This window comes from Sphaeramia orbicularis, chromosome 13 (genome assembly GCF_902148855.1).
Source record: "Sphaeramia orbicularis chromosome 13, fSphaOr1.1, whole genome shotgun sequence".
Classification (NCBI taxonomy): domain Eukaryota; kingdom Metazoa; phylum Chordata; class Actinopteri; order Kurtiformes; family Apogonidae; genus Sphaeramia; species Sphaeramia orbicularis.
In genome coordinates, this window is record NC_043969.1 from 16,975,611 (window position 1) to 16,994,418 (window position 18,808).

Below are 18,808 nucleotides of genomic sequence, written 5' to 3' on the forward strand. Positions count from 1 at the left end.
TGATTCAACAGTAAAACCCATGTACTCTGATAAATGGCAGTGGATGGAGACGCTGGGTTTATGTTTAGTTAATGATAGATTTTCCTGCAAAAGTCACTTTTGTCTGTTTTTGATATAATAACCCTCAACTTTAATCTGAGCTTTTATTAATATCTACATGGTCAGTAAATTAAATATAACAAAATACATGATTTTCATTGAAACAATCCAAAACACAGAGGAGAATGTTACAATAGATGGTAATAAAGCACTTCAGAAAGGGTACATTTTGAGGAAAAAATCATTTGCGAACTGCCACAAAAGTAGCACTGGGTCTTTATGTGTTAGATCAGGCAACCATGAGACACTAGACTAATGTTCTATCAGAAAATAAATATGATGCCACGTTACACTGTGTATAAAATGGATCTCCATCAGCTACCTGTTTGAGTGTGCTGCCACATTTTCTAATGTCTTGTGCCTCTATAGTTCATCAAATCCTTCATTTATGGGTCATTTTTTGTATTATTTTGTAAAAGTTTACAAAAAATGAAATTACAAAAGATTAGCTGTCATAGAGTTTGCATCTTCAAGTCTCATTCTACAAATATATTTGTTGTAATTTATTTTAATTCTTTTTTTTTCTTTTACCACACTGACATGTCCTGCAACTTGTCAAAGCCCTGCAGAAAAAATATCTATTTATGATGCAAACAGACGTTTAGCTAAGGATTCCCATTTAAGTGAATTTACCACTACCTCTCTTCTTCTGCAGCCTGCTTAGGGACCAATGGTAACAAAAGTTAAAACAAAACAAAAAAAAAAAAAGGATCAGAAGTCATTGTTTTTCATCAGTGTACATGCATGTGCATATAACTGAATTTCACCAAAACACAGGATAATATACACTGTACACTATCTTGTGCACTGTAGTGTATTGTACATACCATCATGTGGCCTTGTTTGGATGAATGTAGTTTGTAAATAAAGACAATTTTGGTATTGATTTTTGTGTTTTTATATTATCTTTATTATTTAGTTATTAACATAAAAGCATTGCAGTGCTAATGTTTTAACATGGTGGATGGTATAGTGCATCACAGGTCCATTTCAGACACTTCATACAGATATTTAAAGTGTAGCTCCCTCTTGTGGGGTGACGATACAATAGTTGCACAAGAGAATGTAACTGAAGGAAGTGTTGAATATCCTGTACAAATGAGTTAGATTATCTGTGTCGCTGTTGTTTTGTTAAATATGTGACTTATTAATCTTTATTCTGACACCAATTGTGTCTATAAATTAAATCATATACATTTACACATACATTTAGACCGTGTTTGTATTAAATGCCTCAAGAAATACAGTGTTAAGTCATGGGTCAAAAACAGAAGTGTCTTGAAATTAAGCAGAATTTTAACAGTTGTAAAACTTGCACTGCTGCTGATGTTTTGGGTGTTTTTGTTTAACAGTTCCTGCATTTTTGCATCAGTCCTTAGTTCTTTCTAGAATTGCGTGCCAGCAAACTTTCAAAAAGTCGTCTTCGGTTTGACATGCCGTTATGTGTCAATAGGTTATGACTCAATCCAGTTTTAGGATATCTGATCTTTGTGCAGTCAGAGTAACTGCAGCAGGAAGAATATCACAACACGTTTCCAAGTCAACACCCCATCATACTTTAGTTATCTCCCTTCCAGTGCTTGAGCTTTTGGTGTCATTGTTGGTGGTGCTCATCCTATTTTGAGGTTCTTCAGTAATGAAGTGAAGAACGCTGCGCAGAGAGCGATTCACAGTGTTTTTGAAGCCACGACCCAGGCAAACATAAAGCAGTGGGTTGAGGCAGCTGTTAAAATATGCCAGACAGACTGTCATCACTTCTGCATGGTAGACCAGTGGGTACTGAGTAGAAGACCGTGGGGTGAGTAACATGATCATGTCCACAATATGTAGAGGGAGCCAACATAGGAAGAAGCTGAGTATCACAGCGACAATGATCTTCAGTGTTTTCTTGGAACGGGTCCCATTTGAAAGTCCACTTGATGTTTTCCCATACACCTTCCAGTGACAGATGACAATAATCAGGAAAGGGAGGATGAACCCTACCACGAATCTGAAGGAGAAGAAGAACCAGGATCTAGGTTGGTTGCACTCCTTCTTCTCTGTTCCTGCGTCTATTGCAGCGGTGTGGACAAACTGATGGATGCTGAAGATCAGAGACAAGCACCACACACCGAGAATGACCCACCCAGCTTTCCTTGGTCGTCTTTTGTTCTGGCACCACACAGGTCTGCTCACCAGCAACCAGCGGTCCAGGCTGATTAAAGCCAACTGTAGAACACTGCAGAACATCACCAGGTAAAACACGCCTCGGAGCAGAGTGCAGGCCAGCGAGCCGAAGTGCCAGTGACCGTCGTGAGCCAGAGGAACCATGAGCAGAGGGAGGGACAGGCAGCACAGGAGGTCAGCCAGAGCCAGGTTCAGAAACCACAGGGACGTGACAGAGTGGGGCATGCAGAAACCGGTCACCCATACCACCACGGCATTACCAGGAACACCCAGTAGGATCACAAGGCCGTAGCAGACCAGAGCTGCTATCTGGATCGGTTGAATCTTCGGGACATAAGGGCCTGAAAAGTCAGGTGGCGTGTAATCATCACCGATAGTATAATTAAATCCCAGTCCATCGTAATAATCCATGGTTGGTTCAAGCTGTAGATTCAAACATTTGGTAGAAAATGTGTCAGTGTCAGGTTTAAACTAATATAGAAGCACTTTTTTTTTTTTAATATGAGCAAATACAAACAGAAATTTAAAAAGATGAATTTAACACAGTCCAGAAAACATCAGTAAATATTAACAATTAAATTTCCAATTTCCAAATTTTTTTTTTTTAATATATAGATCATCAACATTCAGTTAGAGGTAATAATTAAAGAGCTTATTTTTCTACTTACATCTTCACTGTCCTGTTCACTTTCTGCACTGTGACTTGTAGGAGGAAGCTGTTCTGGAGATGTTCTGCTTTTTAAGATGTTTCTAATACCCCACCCCTCTTGTATACATACCCACTGAAACTTGCACAAGATTCCTGCCTTGGCTACAAGTTTATATGTTCTCAAAATAAACGTAACTTTCTGTAAGGAAATCTGCCTCTTCTTCAATTCAGCATGTTGTATTTGAACGATAACATAAAAGTACTGAACACAAAATCAGACGTGACAGCGTTCCTGAAATTTATTTTTACTATCAAAGTTTTTAAAGCTTGAATCGAAGTATTTCTGTTTGATTTCTTTCTTTCATTTTTAATTTGTAAATTCCACAATATTCAACATTAAGAAAAAAAGTATTACTACTACTATTACTACTACTATTACTATTACTACCACTGTTATACAAATATGTTCTACAGTATGTAAAGCATCAGCACACATGTAATTCCCTGTATTAGTGGGACAAAATACTTTATTGTCAATTCCATAATTATCATTTTACAGGAACACAACCAATATTCCATATATACAACTTATTCAGAAATTAAACTACACATTTAGAATAATACACAACTGTCCAGAACTCTTCTTCTTGTTCGCTTCAGTGGGTTGAACAATGATGAGACATATATACAATTTGTCAGAAATAAAACTACACACAGGTCAGAATAATACACAGCTACACATTTCCATGGTATCTACAACTGACGTCAAGAAGAACAACTAAAGCTGCCTTCTGTTGTGTTGTTCAACAGGTATGATAAACTGAAGTGTCCATGATAGTTTTGTAACGTTGTAGAAAATGTTGATTTCACCAATATGTATTTGACGCTTACAGTTACTCATCCACTTAAGACGTCATGAGGTATGATTCATAATATGACTGTCTCGGTGAGAAATTTGTTCAAATTATGCCATTGCTGACAATACTGTTCCATTGAAATGCACAGTATATGAATAAATGCTGTACAAGTTTAATGAAGGTAAATGTTCTCTGAAACCATCAAAGTCAAAGTGATGATCTACAGTATGAGGAAAATATTTCATTTAACTACAGTCCCAGCACTCTGAACAGGTCATTCTTTTTTTTTTTTTTTTTTTTTTTTAAATCGAGTCCACAGGATGGTAAAATAAAAACCTTTTCAGACTTTTGAGACTCCACAGATAGGAAAATTATTAAAACACAAACTACATAAAAATGTGCTGCCATGACAGGATGTCTCCTTTTAGCTCGTCGACATCACTGAGCTGTCACAAAAGTAGGAAATAAGAAGGGAAATGAAACACAATGTCAGCAACAAAATATGGAAATTTTGGAGAGAAAAGCAACGTGTTGCTTCGATATTTCTCCCCATATGGACGAGGTGATTTATGTGTTGTTGATTTTATTGCTGCTTTTCGACAAACGTGTAGATAAGCATCACAACTGAGGTGTTATTATTAGCGTCTGATAAAGAATTTGAGGTATATGTTTTCCTGTTTATTCATAATGACACTTGACACTTTTAGATATCTGTCAAAATTCCAGATGTCATGATACAATGCGCTGTGGTTATTTTTGTCGGATGTTTGCGTCAGAGGTAGTCAGTTGAGGGTCGGCGCACTGTTTGGTGGAAGTGTTGGCGTGTCGTCTCTGAATGCATCTGACTGAAGGTCTGCAAAAAAATAAAAATAAAAACATAAATCAGATTACATTTTTCTTTACATGGCATTATTCTTTAATGCTATTACAGCTTTACTGAGGTGTACTTCTTAGTCATGTTTTATAAATAGGAGGACAATCATCAGCTGTGGGTGAGTTTGTGGAAGAAGTTTTCATGAAAGTCATTCTTAGTTCTCAGTATGTTCTAAAAATATAGTAAAATAGAGGATGTTAGGATTAATATTACCGTTACTTTTATCTGTAAGAGTGGGAAAAGACATGCACTAAAATAAAACATTAAAATGCCCACCAGCAAAGGTGTGGTTCTATTTTCACTATATAACACTTTTTATTTTGCTTTTATATAAGTACATTTTTACATAAGAAGGCTTTATACCCAGTGCATAAAGACCCAGTGCTACTTTTGTGGCAATTCCCAAGTGAATTTTTTTCTTTATTTAATCTTTCTTAAGTGATTTATCACATTTATTATGATATTATTCACTGCATTTTGCATTTTTCACTGTAAATTGTGTATTTTCCGATATTCACTGTAGATGCTCATGAAAACTCAATGTAAATTCAAAGGTTATTATATCAATACGGAGAAAACTGAAGAAAAACTGTATTTTTTGGTCAAATTTATCATGAACAGAACAGAAAACAAACGTCTCCATCCACTGTCATTGATCCAACTCCATGGGTTTTAGTGGTGAATCAATGTTGTAGAAGATGACAGTGTTTCTATGTTCACTACGGAGCCTCTGAACATCCAAATGGGTCATATCTGATGACCATGAAAAGATAATAAACTGCATTTTACACCAATTATTTACATGTATTGAAAGGATAAATGGATTAACAGGTATAAACAGTTTAGATCAGTAGATGCTTTGGTTGACGATGGATGTTTGGGTCTTTATGGGTTAACACTAAGTGTCTTCAAAACATCCATTTCAAAAGTCTGGGTCATGACCAGATTTTATTTGGGTCATCAAATACACTGTTCCCCAGAAAGTTGGAATAATTTTGTTTTCAGACATGTTCCTCTTTTTATTCCTGTTTATACACATCAGGTACAATGATTACATACTGAGTCACAACAAATACACTTACATACAAATATACACTTATAATAAAATATAAGGTGGTGTGGAAATGACAGATAGTAAATTCTGTCTGACAAGGGGTTTCAAAAAGTTCTTGGAAAAAGAACATAGCTAAAAATCATTTTGAACCGCATGGCCCTCAGTTTTACACAGATGGACTTAATGGTTGGTATCGATGCTTGCAAAAGTGTATTGACCCAGATGGAGGATATGTTAAAAAATAAACATCATAACTTAAACCTTGTTTTTTTTAACAGTCCTTTTTCCACAAACCTTTTGAACCTCCGTTATACTAGATAAGGCCTTATGTGAAGTAGGTCACAGTATTGGATCCATAGAAAAAAAAAGAAAAAAAAAGCATAGGAAATCCTGCTTTAAAGTAATTTTCTTTTCTATTACTGTTCATCATTCTGTAACTGGAGCTAAGACTGCAAAGGTCAAAGATAATACACACTCTGTTCTTGTTTGTTGTTCATTTTGTTGGGTGGATTATCTGGATAAAGTCACTTGTAAATGCTTTCCCACTGAAAATTAGAGAAGTCAACTGACATGGAAATGCTGACTGTGTGAAAATGTCATGTAGTTGTGGTTTATTCCTACGTCAAATACAGATGAAAAAACACACTTCTATCTGTATCATTTTGTATCTGTGGGCTAATAAGTTTGTTTTATCTTACATAATTTCTCATATTGACACGTATCTTTCAATGTTACCAAACTTTGATGATGAAGATGCTACTTAACCCTTTATAGGGAACTTATAGAAATACTCTGAAATTCAAATTTTCGACCTAAGTGTGTTATTGAGGACATAACAAGAATGTATTACTTTTGTGAATTTTTTTTTTTTTAGAAAATAAAGACCAGTGAAGTTACCACTTTTGGTTCCTTACCTGTAAGTGGCAAAAAAATAAAAATAAAAAATCCAAATATATATTAAAAAAAAAAAAAGCAACAAAAACACATGTGAGGTGAAAAGAACATCACTTTTATAACTTTACAACATAAGTGCAGATCCAGACCAAGGTTATAATAGTTTGGGGTTTTTCATTACAGTTTAATATTATTTGGTTTTGACTTTTTTTTTCTCTAATTCAGTTAGTTTTTATTAGTTTTTAGAGCAGGTTTGCTGGTTTTTATTAGTTTTTATTTTTTTCGAAATGCTTAGTTTTAGTATAGTTTTAGTTTTTTCATATCTTTTCACTTCTTCTCTGTCATATCCAAATAAATCCCATTCAGGACTCTGCTGCTTTCTCCCAACTTTAGTCTCCATGTTTCCAGGTAGAGTGGGGACCAGAAGACGACTGGAAAACACAAGTGATGACAAGTGACGGACCGTGAAGTACTATATGGTGCCGCCAGATGAAATTGTTTGAGCGAAATAAATCGATTTCATATCAATCTGACATTGACAAAGACGAAAACGAAGGGAATTTTATCCATAATTTTTATGTTTTAGTTTTGTAAGCACACAATACAGTTTCAATTAGTTATCATTTTTTTCTTTTAATTATAGTTTTTATTTATTTCAGTTAACGAAAAAAAATTTTCAATTCTAGTTTTCCTCATTTTGTTAGTTTTCGTTAACGATAATAACCTTGATCCAGACACCTGTCCACATCCACATTCTCCCTTTGAACATCATTCCTTACATTAGTACCATTACTTCATGGTACCTAACAAAGCAGGTACACCTTGGACCTTACAGACCCTGTAGACCACATTGGACCTGAGATTGTTGCCCCACTGTCCGCACTGTAACTGTCTTGTAATGTATGTGGAAATTACCAAGAATAGTCACTTGCCCATTAAAGGGTTAAACTGAACAAACTCACCAATAAGTGTCATCCCCGGTTGTGGGTTCAGGATAATCGAGGTTTCTTCTTCCTCCTCCTCTTCGCCCCAGTCTGCGATGTTGGCCGGGGGGATACACTGCTCCAGGAACAGGTCCTCTTCCTCGTCGTCTTCCATGTCCATGTTTTCTGGAGGCCAACGCAGCTCTCCGCTCTCCACCTCGCTCACTTCTGTGGGTTCGACGACGATAGAAGGCAGACGCTCCTTCTCACGTTCATGATCCAGGTTGTTCAAGGTGGTTTCTGGGCACAGAACCACCTCAACTGGATCAGGAAAGATCTGGAGAAGGAGTAGGGAAGATGGAAATTGGAAAATGGTGAATGCTTAGGACATAATATGTAAAAATAAATAAATAAATAAACAATAATAATATCTAAATCTGTGGTTGTATTATTAGTTTCACTTCAAAAACAGGCATATTTTCCAGTTTTGACAACTCAGGATCCAATAATCCTACTGATAACTCTGTGTGTGTCTCTCTTTCTCTTACACACATGCCTACGCAGAGTCTGGATCTTGGATTTTATGTGTCTCGTCCTCCGTGTTTGTATCGTTTGTTTCTCTTGTGACAGATATTTTGTGACAAATCTGATGGAAATCTGTAAAAGTGATCAGAGTGTAGAGGTAGTACAGACCTGGAATGGCAGTCTTTGGTCTTTCCTTTGCATGTCTTCAGCATCTAAGTCTTGACCAGTCATCTCCTCCATCCCGCTGCACATAAAAACACATAATGAGGTTATAACAGAAACTGGAAACAAGCAGTGTCTGCACAAAAACAATGCTCTATACTTCCTTACAATCTATCGTTTCTATAGTGGTTTATAGTTTTTAAGTACTGTTTATGATCAAAACATCTACAGAATTGCTTTATTAGTTGCCATTGTTTCTGCATTTTTACTCAGTTTTTCGGTCTCTGTTATGTTTCTGTGCTGTTTTGTCTTTTTTTTGTTTTTAAATCATTTTCACTTTACTTATGACTTGTTGCATCTTTTTTCTGGGTCGTTCTTACATTGTTTTTGCCTTTCTCTTCATTTAAATGTTATTATTTAACTAAATAATTTTTTTTGTCTCATTGTGTTTCTTACATCAGTTTTTTGTGTCTTTTATGATCTTTTATGATGCTGTTTTGTCTTTTTTTTTTTTTTTTTTTTACATTATTTTTTTACATTATTTTCACTTTACTTATGACTTGTTGCATCTTTTTTTCTGGGTCGTTTTTACATTGTTTTTGCCTTTCTCTTCATTTAAATGTTATTATTTAACTAAGTAATTTTTTTTTCCTCACTGTGTTTCTTACATCAGTTTATTTGTGTCTTTTATGATGGTTTGGCTTGTTACAACGTATTTCCAGTGATTTGTTCTTGCTGTGTAATTTTTGTCTTGTTGAATCTTTCCAATTTTCATGTTGTTGCTTTTTGTCTTGTATTCACAACCAGGACATCTCCTCTGCTTTTCACATATCACACATACTGCACATATATCACTGTTTTTCTAGAGGATGCATTTGATAATAACATTGCATCTTACACACACACACATATATGCCAACCTATCACAAAACATATAACTTGAGAGGGACAAAGATGCCATATATTACATTTCTGTATGAGTTATTTTAAATACTTAGGATGTACGTTGTTTTCTATTCATTGACTGTTGCTCATAAAGTTGGAATAATTTTCAGACATATTTCTCTTTTTGTTCTTATTCATACACATCAGTAATCACCTTTAATTGCATGCAATGATCACAGACTAAGTCCTAGTTACACTTAACCTATCAAGAAAAAAAATCACATTATCACAATCATTTCATGAGAAGAGATAGAAATATTTTATTCCAACTTTATGGGTCACAGTGTATTTGATTGGCAGATGAGTAATGATAAAATTATGCATATGATTAGATCATGTCTAAAAAACAGACTTCTCAAAACAATTATTAACATGCTGATTTGTGTGTGAAATATTTCAAACACATGCCGCTAGTATACCGTAGGCTTCACCTGTTCAATATGTTGATTTTTGCTTCACAAAGCGCAGCTGAAACCAGACTTGCTAAGACTGATCACATGCTTAATGCTCCAGTATTATCCAAGAGAATCTGTCCTGACTGCTGACCATGTCATTCAGACTGTTACACAACTATGTGACTGACAAACTTGACGACAATCTTCCTGCTGTTGTGTATTTATCTGGTTTTCTAGGAGATATTAATCATTTCCCTTTCATGTTTCATCATCTGTGGCTGAATCCTGCTGTATCACAGTATCCAACACATCAGGCTTTTGGTAGGTCAGAGATTTTTTGTCCCATATTTCATTGGCCAAAGCTGACCTGGCTCTAAGAGTGTGTGGTCAAAACACACAGACACACACTCACACACACACTCCAGATTAGATGACAACTCCAACCAACACCAAAATAGATTATGTTTTCTGGCACTCACATTTTATTTTCTGACAGGGAGCCTGAGTGGATGAATGCTCTGTTTTGGCTCAGTGTAGTCTATAAAACGGCCAGAATGTTTCAAACTATAAGACATTTTTCTCTGCAGTTTGCAATTTTGTATGACTGATCTGAAACACATCAAAAGTACCTGCACTAACTGAAAAAAATCTAAATCTTAGCAAGTGTATTTTTCTCATTTCTAGTCAAAATATCTCATCACACTTAAAATAAGACATAATCACATAAAGAGTAACTTTTTGGTAAGATATAAGAGCTTATTTTTAGACAATGGATCTTGAAAATCTTATTTCAAGAAATCTTACCAAGGTAATTTTCACTTGTTCCATTGGCAGATTTTTTGCTTGAATTAAGCAAAAAAATCTTGAATTAGAAAAGCACTTGGAGAGCGCAGATCACCACCAAGGCAGGTCAATTCATCAAAATCCTTCCATAACTTTTTAAGTTATCTTGCTAACAAACAGACAAACAAACAAACCCCGATGAAAACATAACCTTAATAATAATAATGGATTAGATTTATATAGCTCTTTTCTATGAATGCATACTCAAAGCGTGTACAGTGGATCCATTATTCATTCACTCACACATTCACACTCTGGTGGTGGTAAACTACATCTGTAGCCACAGCTGCCCTGGGGCAGACTGACGGACATGTGGCTGCCAATCTGCACCTACAGCCCCTCCGACCACCACCAGACATTCATACACCAGTGTGAGCAGCAGCACTGGAGGCAAGGAGGGTGAAGTGTCTTGCACATTAACAGAGCGGGATTCAAACCGCCAACCCTTCGGTTATTGGATGACCTGCTCTACCATCTGAGCCATGGCCACCCCCTAACCTTCACTGTTCCTTGGCGGAGGTAATAATTAAGCAAAAAAAATCTTGAATTAAGCAAAAAAAATCTTGAATTAAGCGGAAAAAAAAAAAATCTTGAACTGGGCAAAAAAAAATCTGTGAATGGAACAAGTGAAAATTATCTTGGTACGATTTCTTGAAATAAGATTTTCAAGATCTGTCATCTAAAAATACGTTCTTATTTCTCACTGAAAAGTTACTCTTTAGGTGATTATGTCTTATTTTAAGTGTGATGAGATATTTTGATTAGAAATGAGAAAAATACACTTGGTAAGACATTGATTTTTTCCGGTGCTCACACACTGAAAAGTACTTCAAATCCATAGTAATGTGTAAAGTAGTCACTTATTAAAGTTACATGCTTAAGCCTGGGTTCATATCCAACTTCAATCTGTTTATGGTCTCCAGAAAAGCCGAAGGGGGGGATTAAGAAGGACTGAGGATCTATCTGAATCCTCTTTTTCTCACTGTGTCTCAGTGTGCGCCGTCTCTCCATAAGTACCAATCACCGGGTTTGTTGCCATTCAGAGCCACAGTGTAATGACACAGTCTGTTAAAGCTTGCTTATTCTTCAATGTAATTTCAGTTGCAAGACATCTCTAATCTCCAGTCTTACTGTTTAGTACTTTTTGGTATTAGCCAACAACAACATGACTCATGTTTTAAACCGAAGGGGGAAATAAACGGACTATTTTAAAAGTATTAATTCTTCCTGGAAATGTACTTCTGAGAACTCATGATTCCATAAAGAATGCAGTTCTACTTTGAAGGGAATATTACAGAGAATTATTTGACAGATATTCCTACCATGTACTTCTTTCTGTCCTTTCTACTGCATGATGGTGTGTATTGATATATAGCCAAAACTGATAGTTACCTTTTAAAAAAGAATGCAAGTGAGCTGATGAGAATTTGCTGTTATTTATGAAGGATTTCTGCAGGAAAGTGTGAGAGTTGTAATAAAATAAGTGAGGAATTATTACTGTAAAAATTCTCCAATAGCAGGCACATTTTTGATGGGAAGAAGAGATGAGATGAACTTTTCTGGATGATTTTAGAGATGGATTATATATGCATTACCATTTTCAATATACAGTATATATTTAGTGAATATTTATACATTAAAAGGTTCACAACAAAACAACCACAACTGTAATAATCCCAATATTAAAAATAGTCCACATCAGGAACCAATATCAATATTTCTCTCTCTTTTGCACTAAATCTAACTGACTTCTGGTGATTTTTTTTTTTCTTCCAGTTGATTGAATATGACAGATCCACAGCTCAAGCCTCCTATCAGTGTGTTTCTGTTCATTATATCGTACAACTATGATATGACAATTGAAGAAACACTAAGCCAGTTTGCACAACCGGTGGAACGAGGCCACCCTGTTCTCATCTAAACAGGATCAGCTTTGGGAGGATGTTATCATTTTTGACCCACTTGTCGATGTGCGCAGCCTTTCAGTTCAATTTCTGATATTACACCGCTGCGGACGCTGTGTCACACAAAGCTGGTTGAGTGCCACCTGGGATGGAAACTTTCAGCAGCTATTATGATGAAGAAGCTTAACCTCCATGTAATCCCTCTCATATACACTCTGTCTAAACACCTGCACGTTTGAGCTCAGTCAACAGTCAGAAATGGATTTGTACTGCACACAGCACTTTGCATGGGTTTGATTATACAGAATAATACTGGCAAAAATAACCAATAAATAGAAGAATCAAATCACAAATGTTGATAATGTGAAAAGGGTTGAGATACTGCACTACAAATGAATGGGGAATAAATTAAAGCAGGTTTGCACGGGAGAAGTATAAGTATTAACATTAATTTTAAAAATTGTTCATGACACATTTAGAGTTCTAAATGTAGTTGTCGGTAAATAAATTGAGAGCAATAACTATTTGTCGATTTTAGTGACAGGAAACCAAGACAGGCACTTTTGAATATGTGATATTGGCCTTGATAGCCTCTGCATGACAACATTTCTTTTCCTGTTTCCATCACAGAAATGTGCATCTTATCACTTTATTATTTATGAGTTGACTTTCCGTATGTCTCCAGTCAGTTTCTTTTCCATTTTTATGACGGCCAAACAAATGATTATCTTTTTTCTTTTCCAATGATTGGATAATATAATTTTGATGAAACTCAGAAAAGAAAGACACAATACACTTCGCTATGTAATTCTCTAATTTCATCACTGCCAGTTTGCGCTTTTGTATTATTTACAAATCTTGTGCGTATAATTTAGATTTTTAGATACAGAGTTAAACAGATGTTGTAGTCAGTTCAGAGCCTCTGTTCATCACTTCACTGATAAGTGGTCTAAAAGCCAATGACCTGCAGTGACCAAATTATATGTTTAGCTCATGATTTTTCCTTTTATGCAGTTATTTTAAAGGCTGTTGTCATGTGTTTTTATTTTAGTCCATGTCTGCAGTCTCCTTACTTTTATCAAATAGAGATGTATGTATGCAGATTCAACTTTGACATCCTATATTGATAACTTTTGTTAATTTTACTGCATATTTCCAGACTATGAAGTTCCTCACGACTGAAACAATACATATTAGTGCTATTTTCTTTCTTTACAGACAAAAAAAAAATCACAAACTACCTAAGCTACAAATAGTTTTTTCTAATTTTCTTGTAGAGAAAAAAGGGGTATGTAACTGATAGAACACATGATTCACATGACTTTGACATTTTCTTACCCCTCAGTCGAAGTGAGGCAGACATATTCTCCGTCTTGGCACAACTCCACAGTCGTGAAGCCAGACTCGTCCACATTTGGCGCAGGTGGCACAAGAGGGGGTGCAGGAAGAGATGAGCAGCTCCCACAGCATTCCCCCTCCGCTGGGCCCTCACTGAGGCTTTGGGCCTCCAGGGCGAAGCCTGATTGGAAGGGTGCAACACCCTCACTGGTCCCAGGAGTGATGTGGAGAATTAGGTACGGATATTGAGTCTAGTCAGCCAAAAGAGCTCCTTTCTCACTTGTCTGAGTTTGTGTGCAATCCCAAAGCCTCCATGCATTCCCTTTTCTACTGTATCCAACTTCCTTCCTCGTGTGTCTGTCAATATCCCTCCCTGTCCCACCCCACCCCGCTGTCAGGCTTTGGAGAGGAGCAGGATTAGCGTCTCTTTCGATTACAGAGGCTGGGTGGGTGACGTCAGCCGGGCTTGACAGTCCCCTCTGATGAGTTGGCACACTGGGACGCTGTTGCATCTGTAAAGAAACACACAAAGGCCACATAGATGGTCCATGGTTCTACCTCTGATGGCACCTACACTGACTTAAGAGGAGTATAACATCGTTCTGTGGCAGAAGAACAGAATGAAAATAAGTCTTGCAGAAAATTAGACTTTCTCATAACACCTCAAATAAATGTCATTAGAGTTATTAGAAGTCATTCTTTCTTATTCCACTGTAAAGTGTGTTTGTCCACCATGTTTGTGTCTCTCTTTTCCCAACTGTGCACTGTTTCTCTATCAGTGGATTTAGATTTGGACGATTCATGGAATTAGCCCAGGGATCAAGGGCTCAGTGGTGGGGAGGGGATAGATATATATAACAGGCAACAACTACTGCTAAACAGACAGAGCAGCACTAGCAGGAGTGTCTAATCTCCTCTGTCAGGCTAAGTCAGTAGGCTATAAATGGAACAAGGTAGTAAAGGAAGGAAACAGCACGCATGACGGTCGTCTACTTCTACAGAACTGTGCACTTCAAAATTCTGACTAATTTTACTTAATCAAATTTTGAAAAGTTCCCATAACTATAGACAACAACCTGTGTACACACAACCTATGAACATTTAGGGAAGTAAGTTTTATATTGTTAGTTTATAATACTGTTTATATTGTTTTTATTTTGCTGTTGTTTATCGTATGTTACATGTTATATATATTTTTACTTACTTTCTTGAAAAAAAAAAAAAGTAAATCACATAATTGTATTGACACCTCACTGAATTTCCTTGTGCATTTAGCCCATAAAAACCCAAACATCTATCACCGACCAAAATCATCTACTGATTTAAACTGTTTAATACCTTTTGATCAGCTAATCTTATCAATACATGTACATAACTGGTGTAAAATGCAGTTTGTCATCTTTTCATAACCATCAGATATGACCCATTTGGACGTTCAGAGGCTCCGTAGTGAATGTGGACATACCATCATCTTCTACAACATTGATTCACCAGTAAAATCCATGGAGTTTGATCAGTGACAGTGGATGGAGACGCTTGGTTTATGCTCAGTTAAAGATAGATTTTGCTGAAAATGTCACTTTTTCTTCAATTTTCTCTGTTTGATTTAGTAATCCTCAATTTTACTCTGAGCTTTTATGAATATCTACATGACTAGTTAGAAAATATTTGATTTTCACTGAAAAAAACACAAAATATAGAAGATAATATAACAGTAAATGGTGATAAACCACTTAAGGATGGTTAAATACAGAGAAAAATTCATTTGAGAACTGCCATAAATGTCACACTGGGTACTTATGGGTTAGGTAACACCAAACTGACTATTTGCAAGATTTATATCTTCAGTCTTCTGTGTAATGCAGTAACTTGTAAGCCTTGCATCATTTTTTCTTTCCACTTGTAAAATTTACACCACTCCTCAACATAGAACTAAAAGTCAGAATCAGGAAACAGAACCCATGTTTTAGTAAATATAGTCCACTGCCCTATTTGGTGAGAACGTCACAGAATAAAGGATGGATAAAGTAACCATACAAAGCATTTAATGTTCTTTAAGATACTTTAAACATAAAAACACCAGATCACCAAAACAAATGTGTTTGAGTAAATACATTTATCTCATGACTTGAGACACTCATTAACAAAGACAATTATTTTATACAGTGGCAAAATACATTTTTTTGAACCAAAAATGGCGAACAGGTACATTTTACAGTTATACAGTGACTGGCTGCTATAAATGTATCTGACTAATAAATAATTAATATTTATGTGCACGTACAAGGCCAGATGGATTCATTCTGGAGGTTGTAAGAATACACCAGTGGTGTATAATACTTGTTACCTGGTTTTGTGTTTGATGCATTTTAACCTCCTGAGACCCAGCTATGCTTTTTTTATGTCCATATTTGTGGACAAGAGTTCCACAGCTTTATCTTAAAAAAAGAAAAAAAAAAAAAAAAAAAGCCATTGCAAAGGACATTCAGAGAGAAACAAAAGAAAGAAAATGTATCTGAAAAATACATCAGTGTCATGCTGTTTTCAGTCTGGACATTTATTTCATAAAAAAATTTAGAAATTTGAATTCTCCTGGGTGTCAGGAGATTATAACTGATGATTTTGTGACACACATCTTTTTAATTTTTTGTGGGTTAATGTTATTGCAAAGCTGCAGAGTAGAGAAAGGAGTTTAATATAAATACAAATAAAGATTACCACAAATTAATAAGTCAAAAACACAGCTTCCTCAAAACAAATGGGTATGTTGTGACTAAAAGACTTCAGACTTCAGACTCAATAACTAAAGAATATTAATAATAATTACTGCAGAAAGTCAGAGAGTGGTGGTCTTGATGCTCCACAGCCCAGATCAGTAGTTTTTGACACCCACACCCACCCACAACACCCACATTTTCCACTGGTTATTATTAAGTCACAACCCACTTTTGCAGAATTCAAACGAATGTAATGAATGTATTTTTCAAAGATAGCAAAGTAAATACACATACAATGTCAGCATTAATATTTTTCTTTCAACAATAAATACTTGTATTTATTTTTTATTTTTTAATAATAAACTGAATGAACATTACATGGTTTTGCTGAATATAAAAATAAACTTAACATCACAAAGGTTTATGCAATATTTCCACTTAACACACATGCTGAAAGTGTTGAAATTCAGTTTGAAGTTTCATCCTCTATTATATAGGCACTTCTCAGCATATGACCCTAGAGATCATTTTTATTTCCAGTATACAAATGCACATACAATATACTCACATTCATATATGTGCAAGCCCACACCCACTCAGAATGAGTCCATGACCCACTTTTGGGTCACGACCCACTGGCTGAGAAAGCTGGTCCTACATTTCTGTGTGATCGTTGCAGGTTATTAGAAATATACTAATCTTTCATGTTTTTTCACTCAAATACCTGTGATTTGTTCAATTGTTGTGTGACCGTGTCCAATTCTGTAAGAACATAATAAAACAAAGCTTTTGGTTCCATGTATCCCACCACCAAGTGAGTACCTGTTTTAGTTTACTTGAAGAAAGAACATAAACATTAATCAAGCCTAAAGCTCTCTTTTGTAAAGCTTGTGGATGTGCTGGTTGATGAAGGAAACTGGCATCTTCACCTCCCTGTGGTGTCCTTTGGAGAACTTAAATACCTTACCGCTCACATGGCTGTTGGTATAGACAGTACAGAGCTTGGCTTCACTACATTACACTATTTATCCACATGATTTGAGCCAAGTCACGACTGTCAGCGGTCCAGCTGTCTGAAAAAGACATGGTCTGGATTAATTCACAGGCTCATGGTTTACATGAAATGATGGCAACAAAAGATAATGTATTGGGTTTTATTTGGGGTCATGGGTCCATGTCAGAATGTCCTGCAGCTATCTACAAATGCATCTACCTCCAACTGTCCTCATTACTGTGACTGCCGCAACATAATTTTAAAAAATGTAGAATTCAATTGGATGTTATTTGACTGTATACACAGCAGCATGAAATCAATTGTTTAATTTATAGCATTTTCCATTCACCAAATTAAACTTTTGATAGTTTTATGAATAAAGAATAAATAGAGGACGAAGGGGGTGGGGATGAAATTATTTAACCCTTTCATGCATGAATTATGAGAACGTTAATCAAGATTTTTTTCGTTAGTCCTCTTTAGGCATTTAAAAAACAATGAGATTATTATTATTATTATTTTTTTTTTTTATGAAGCTATTTTTCATGGAGTTGCAAAAATGAGCGTTTAATTTTTAAAGCAACGAAACGTGTATTTACTGATATACTGTGTGAAAACTAAGAAATAAAAACATTAAATGCTGCTAATTTGATGTTTTCCACACATTTTAACATACATTAAAAACAACAAAGTTATGGATATTTAAAATTTTTGGGGCTATTTTTTTCAGTTGGGATTTTTGCACAACGCTTTTTACTTTTTTGTGTGTGAACTGAATTGAAACACATTTTTTTAATGACTAGACATAGTTTTATTTACAAAAGGCAAAAAGGACAAAAAAAAAAAAAGACAAAAAAAAAAAAAGATATATCCTTAACTTTTTGTTTGTAGTGAACTCCAATACTAGTCACTTCATGGAGATAATATGCCAAAAAAAAAAAAAACTTTTGTTGTTAATTACAGTCTAACAACAATAACAAAGACTGGATTTACACTCAAATATGTTAGATTTGGTTTATCGAGAACAGCCAAGTTACAGTAATGTTATCAGTTGCAGTGTATTGTGTATTGTGTTGGCTGATATGAAACTAAAACAACAAAATCCATGAATATACAAGAGAACAGCAGTAGAATAACTGTCCACTGTAGTGACCACTATGCATGAAAGGGTTAATACACCAGCACCTTAGAGATACAGCAGAGCCATGGGTAGCCTGGCCATAGTGTTCAACTGCAGCATATTCCATGTTTTTAGCATGTACTGAATTTTGATACTCACATGTGAGTCTGTAGAGCTCTGTTGGTTTGTCTAACAAGTCACAAGGGTATTTCATCATATATACAACATGTGTACTGTTCTTCTTAAGTGTCTTCTTAATCTAATTAGATAAAATTAAACTAATTAAATAAAACTCACTTTTATAAACAAGCATTTCATTAAATCTCTTCTGTTTACGCCCCAGTGAATT

General features: G+C 35.5%; 1 protein-coding gene and 1 long non-coding RNA gene across 2 annotated transcripts; one reads left to right on the top strand and one right to left on the bottom strand.

Moving 5' to 3' along the window:
• The first annotated feature begins 122 nt into the window (after positions 1–122).
• On the top strand, positions 123–985 carry LOC115431594 (uncharacterized). Its single transcript, XR_003937115.1, has 2 exons — positions 123–781; positions 815–985. It is a non-coding gene; the product is annotated as an uncharacterized LOC115431594 (long non-coding RNA).
• A 240-nt stretch (positions 986–1,225) lies between these two features.
• On the bottom strand, positions 1,226–3,245 carry c5ar1 (complement C5a receptor 1). The gene is made up of 2 exons (XM_030152069.1): positions 2,934–3,245; positions 1,226–2,688 (listed from the first exon to the last, which is right to left on the bottom strand). The coding sequence occupies exon 2, from the start codon at positions 2,674–2,676 to the stop codon at positions 1,651–1,653; it is 1,026 nt and encodes a 341-aa protein (XP_030007929.1). The 5' UTR covers positions 2,677–2,688; positions 2,934–3,245; the 3' UTR covers positions 1,226–1,650.
• Positions 3,246–18,808: the final 15,563 nt, after the last annotated feature.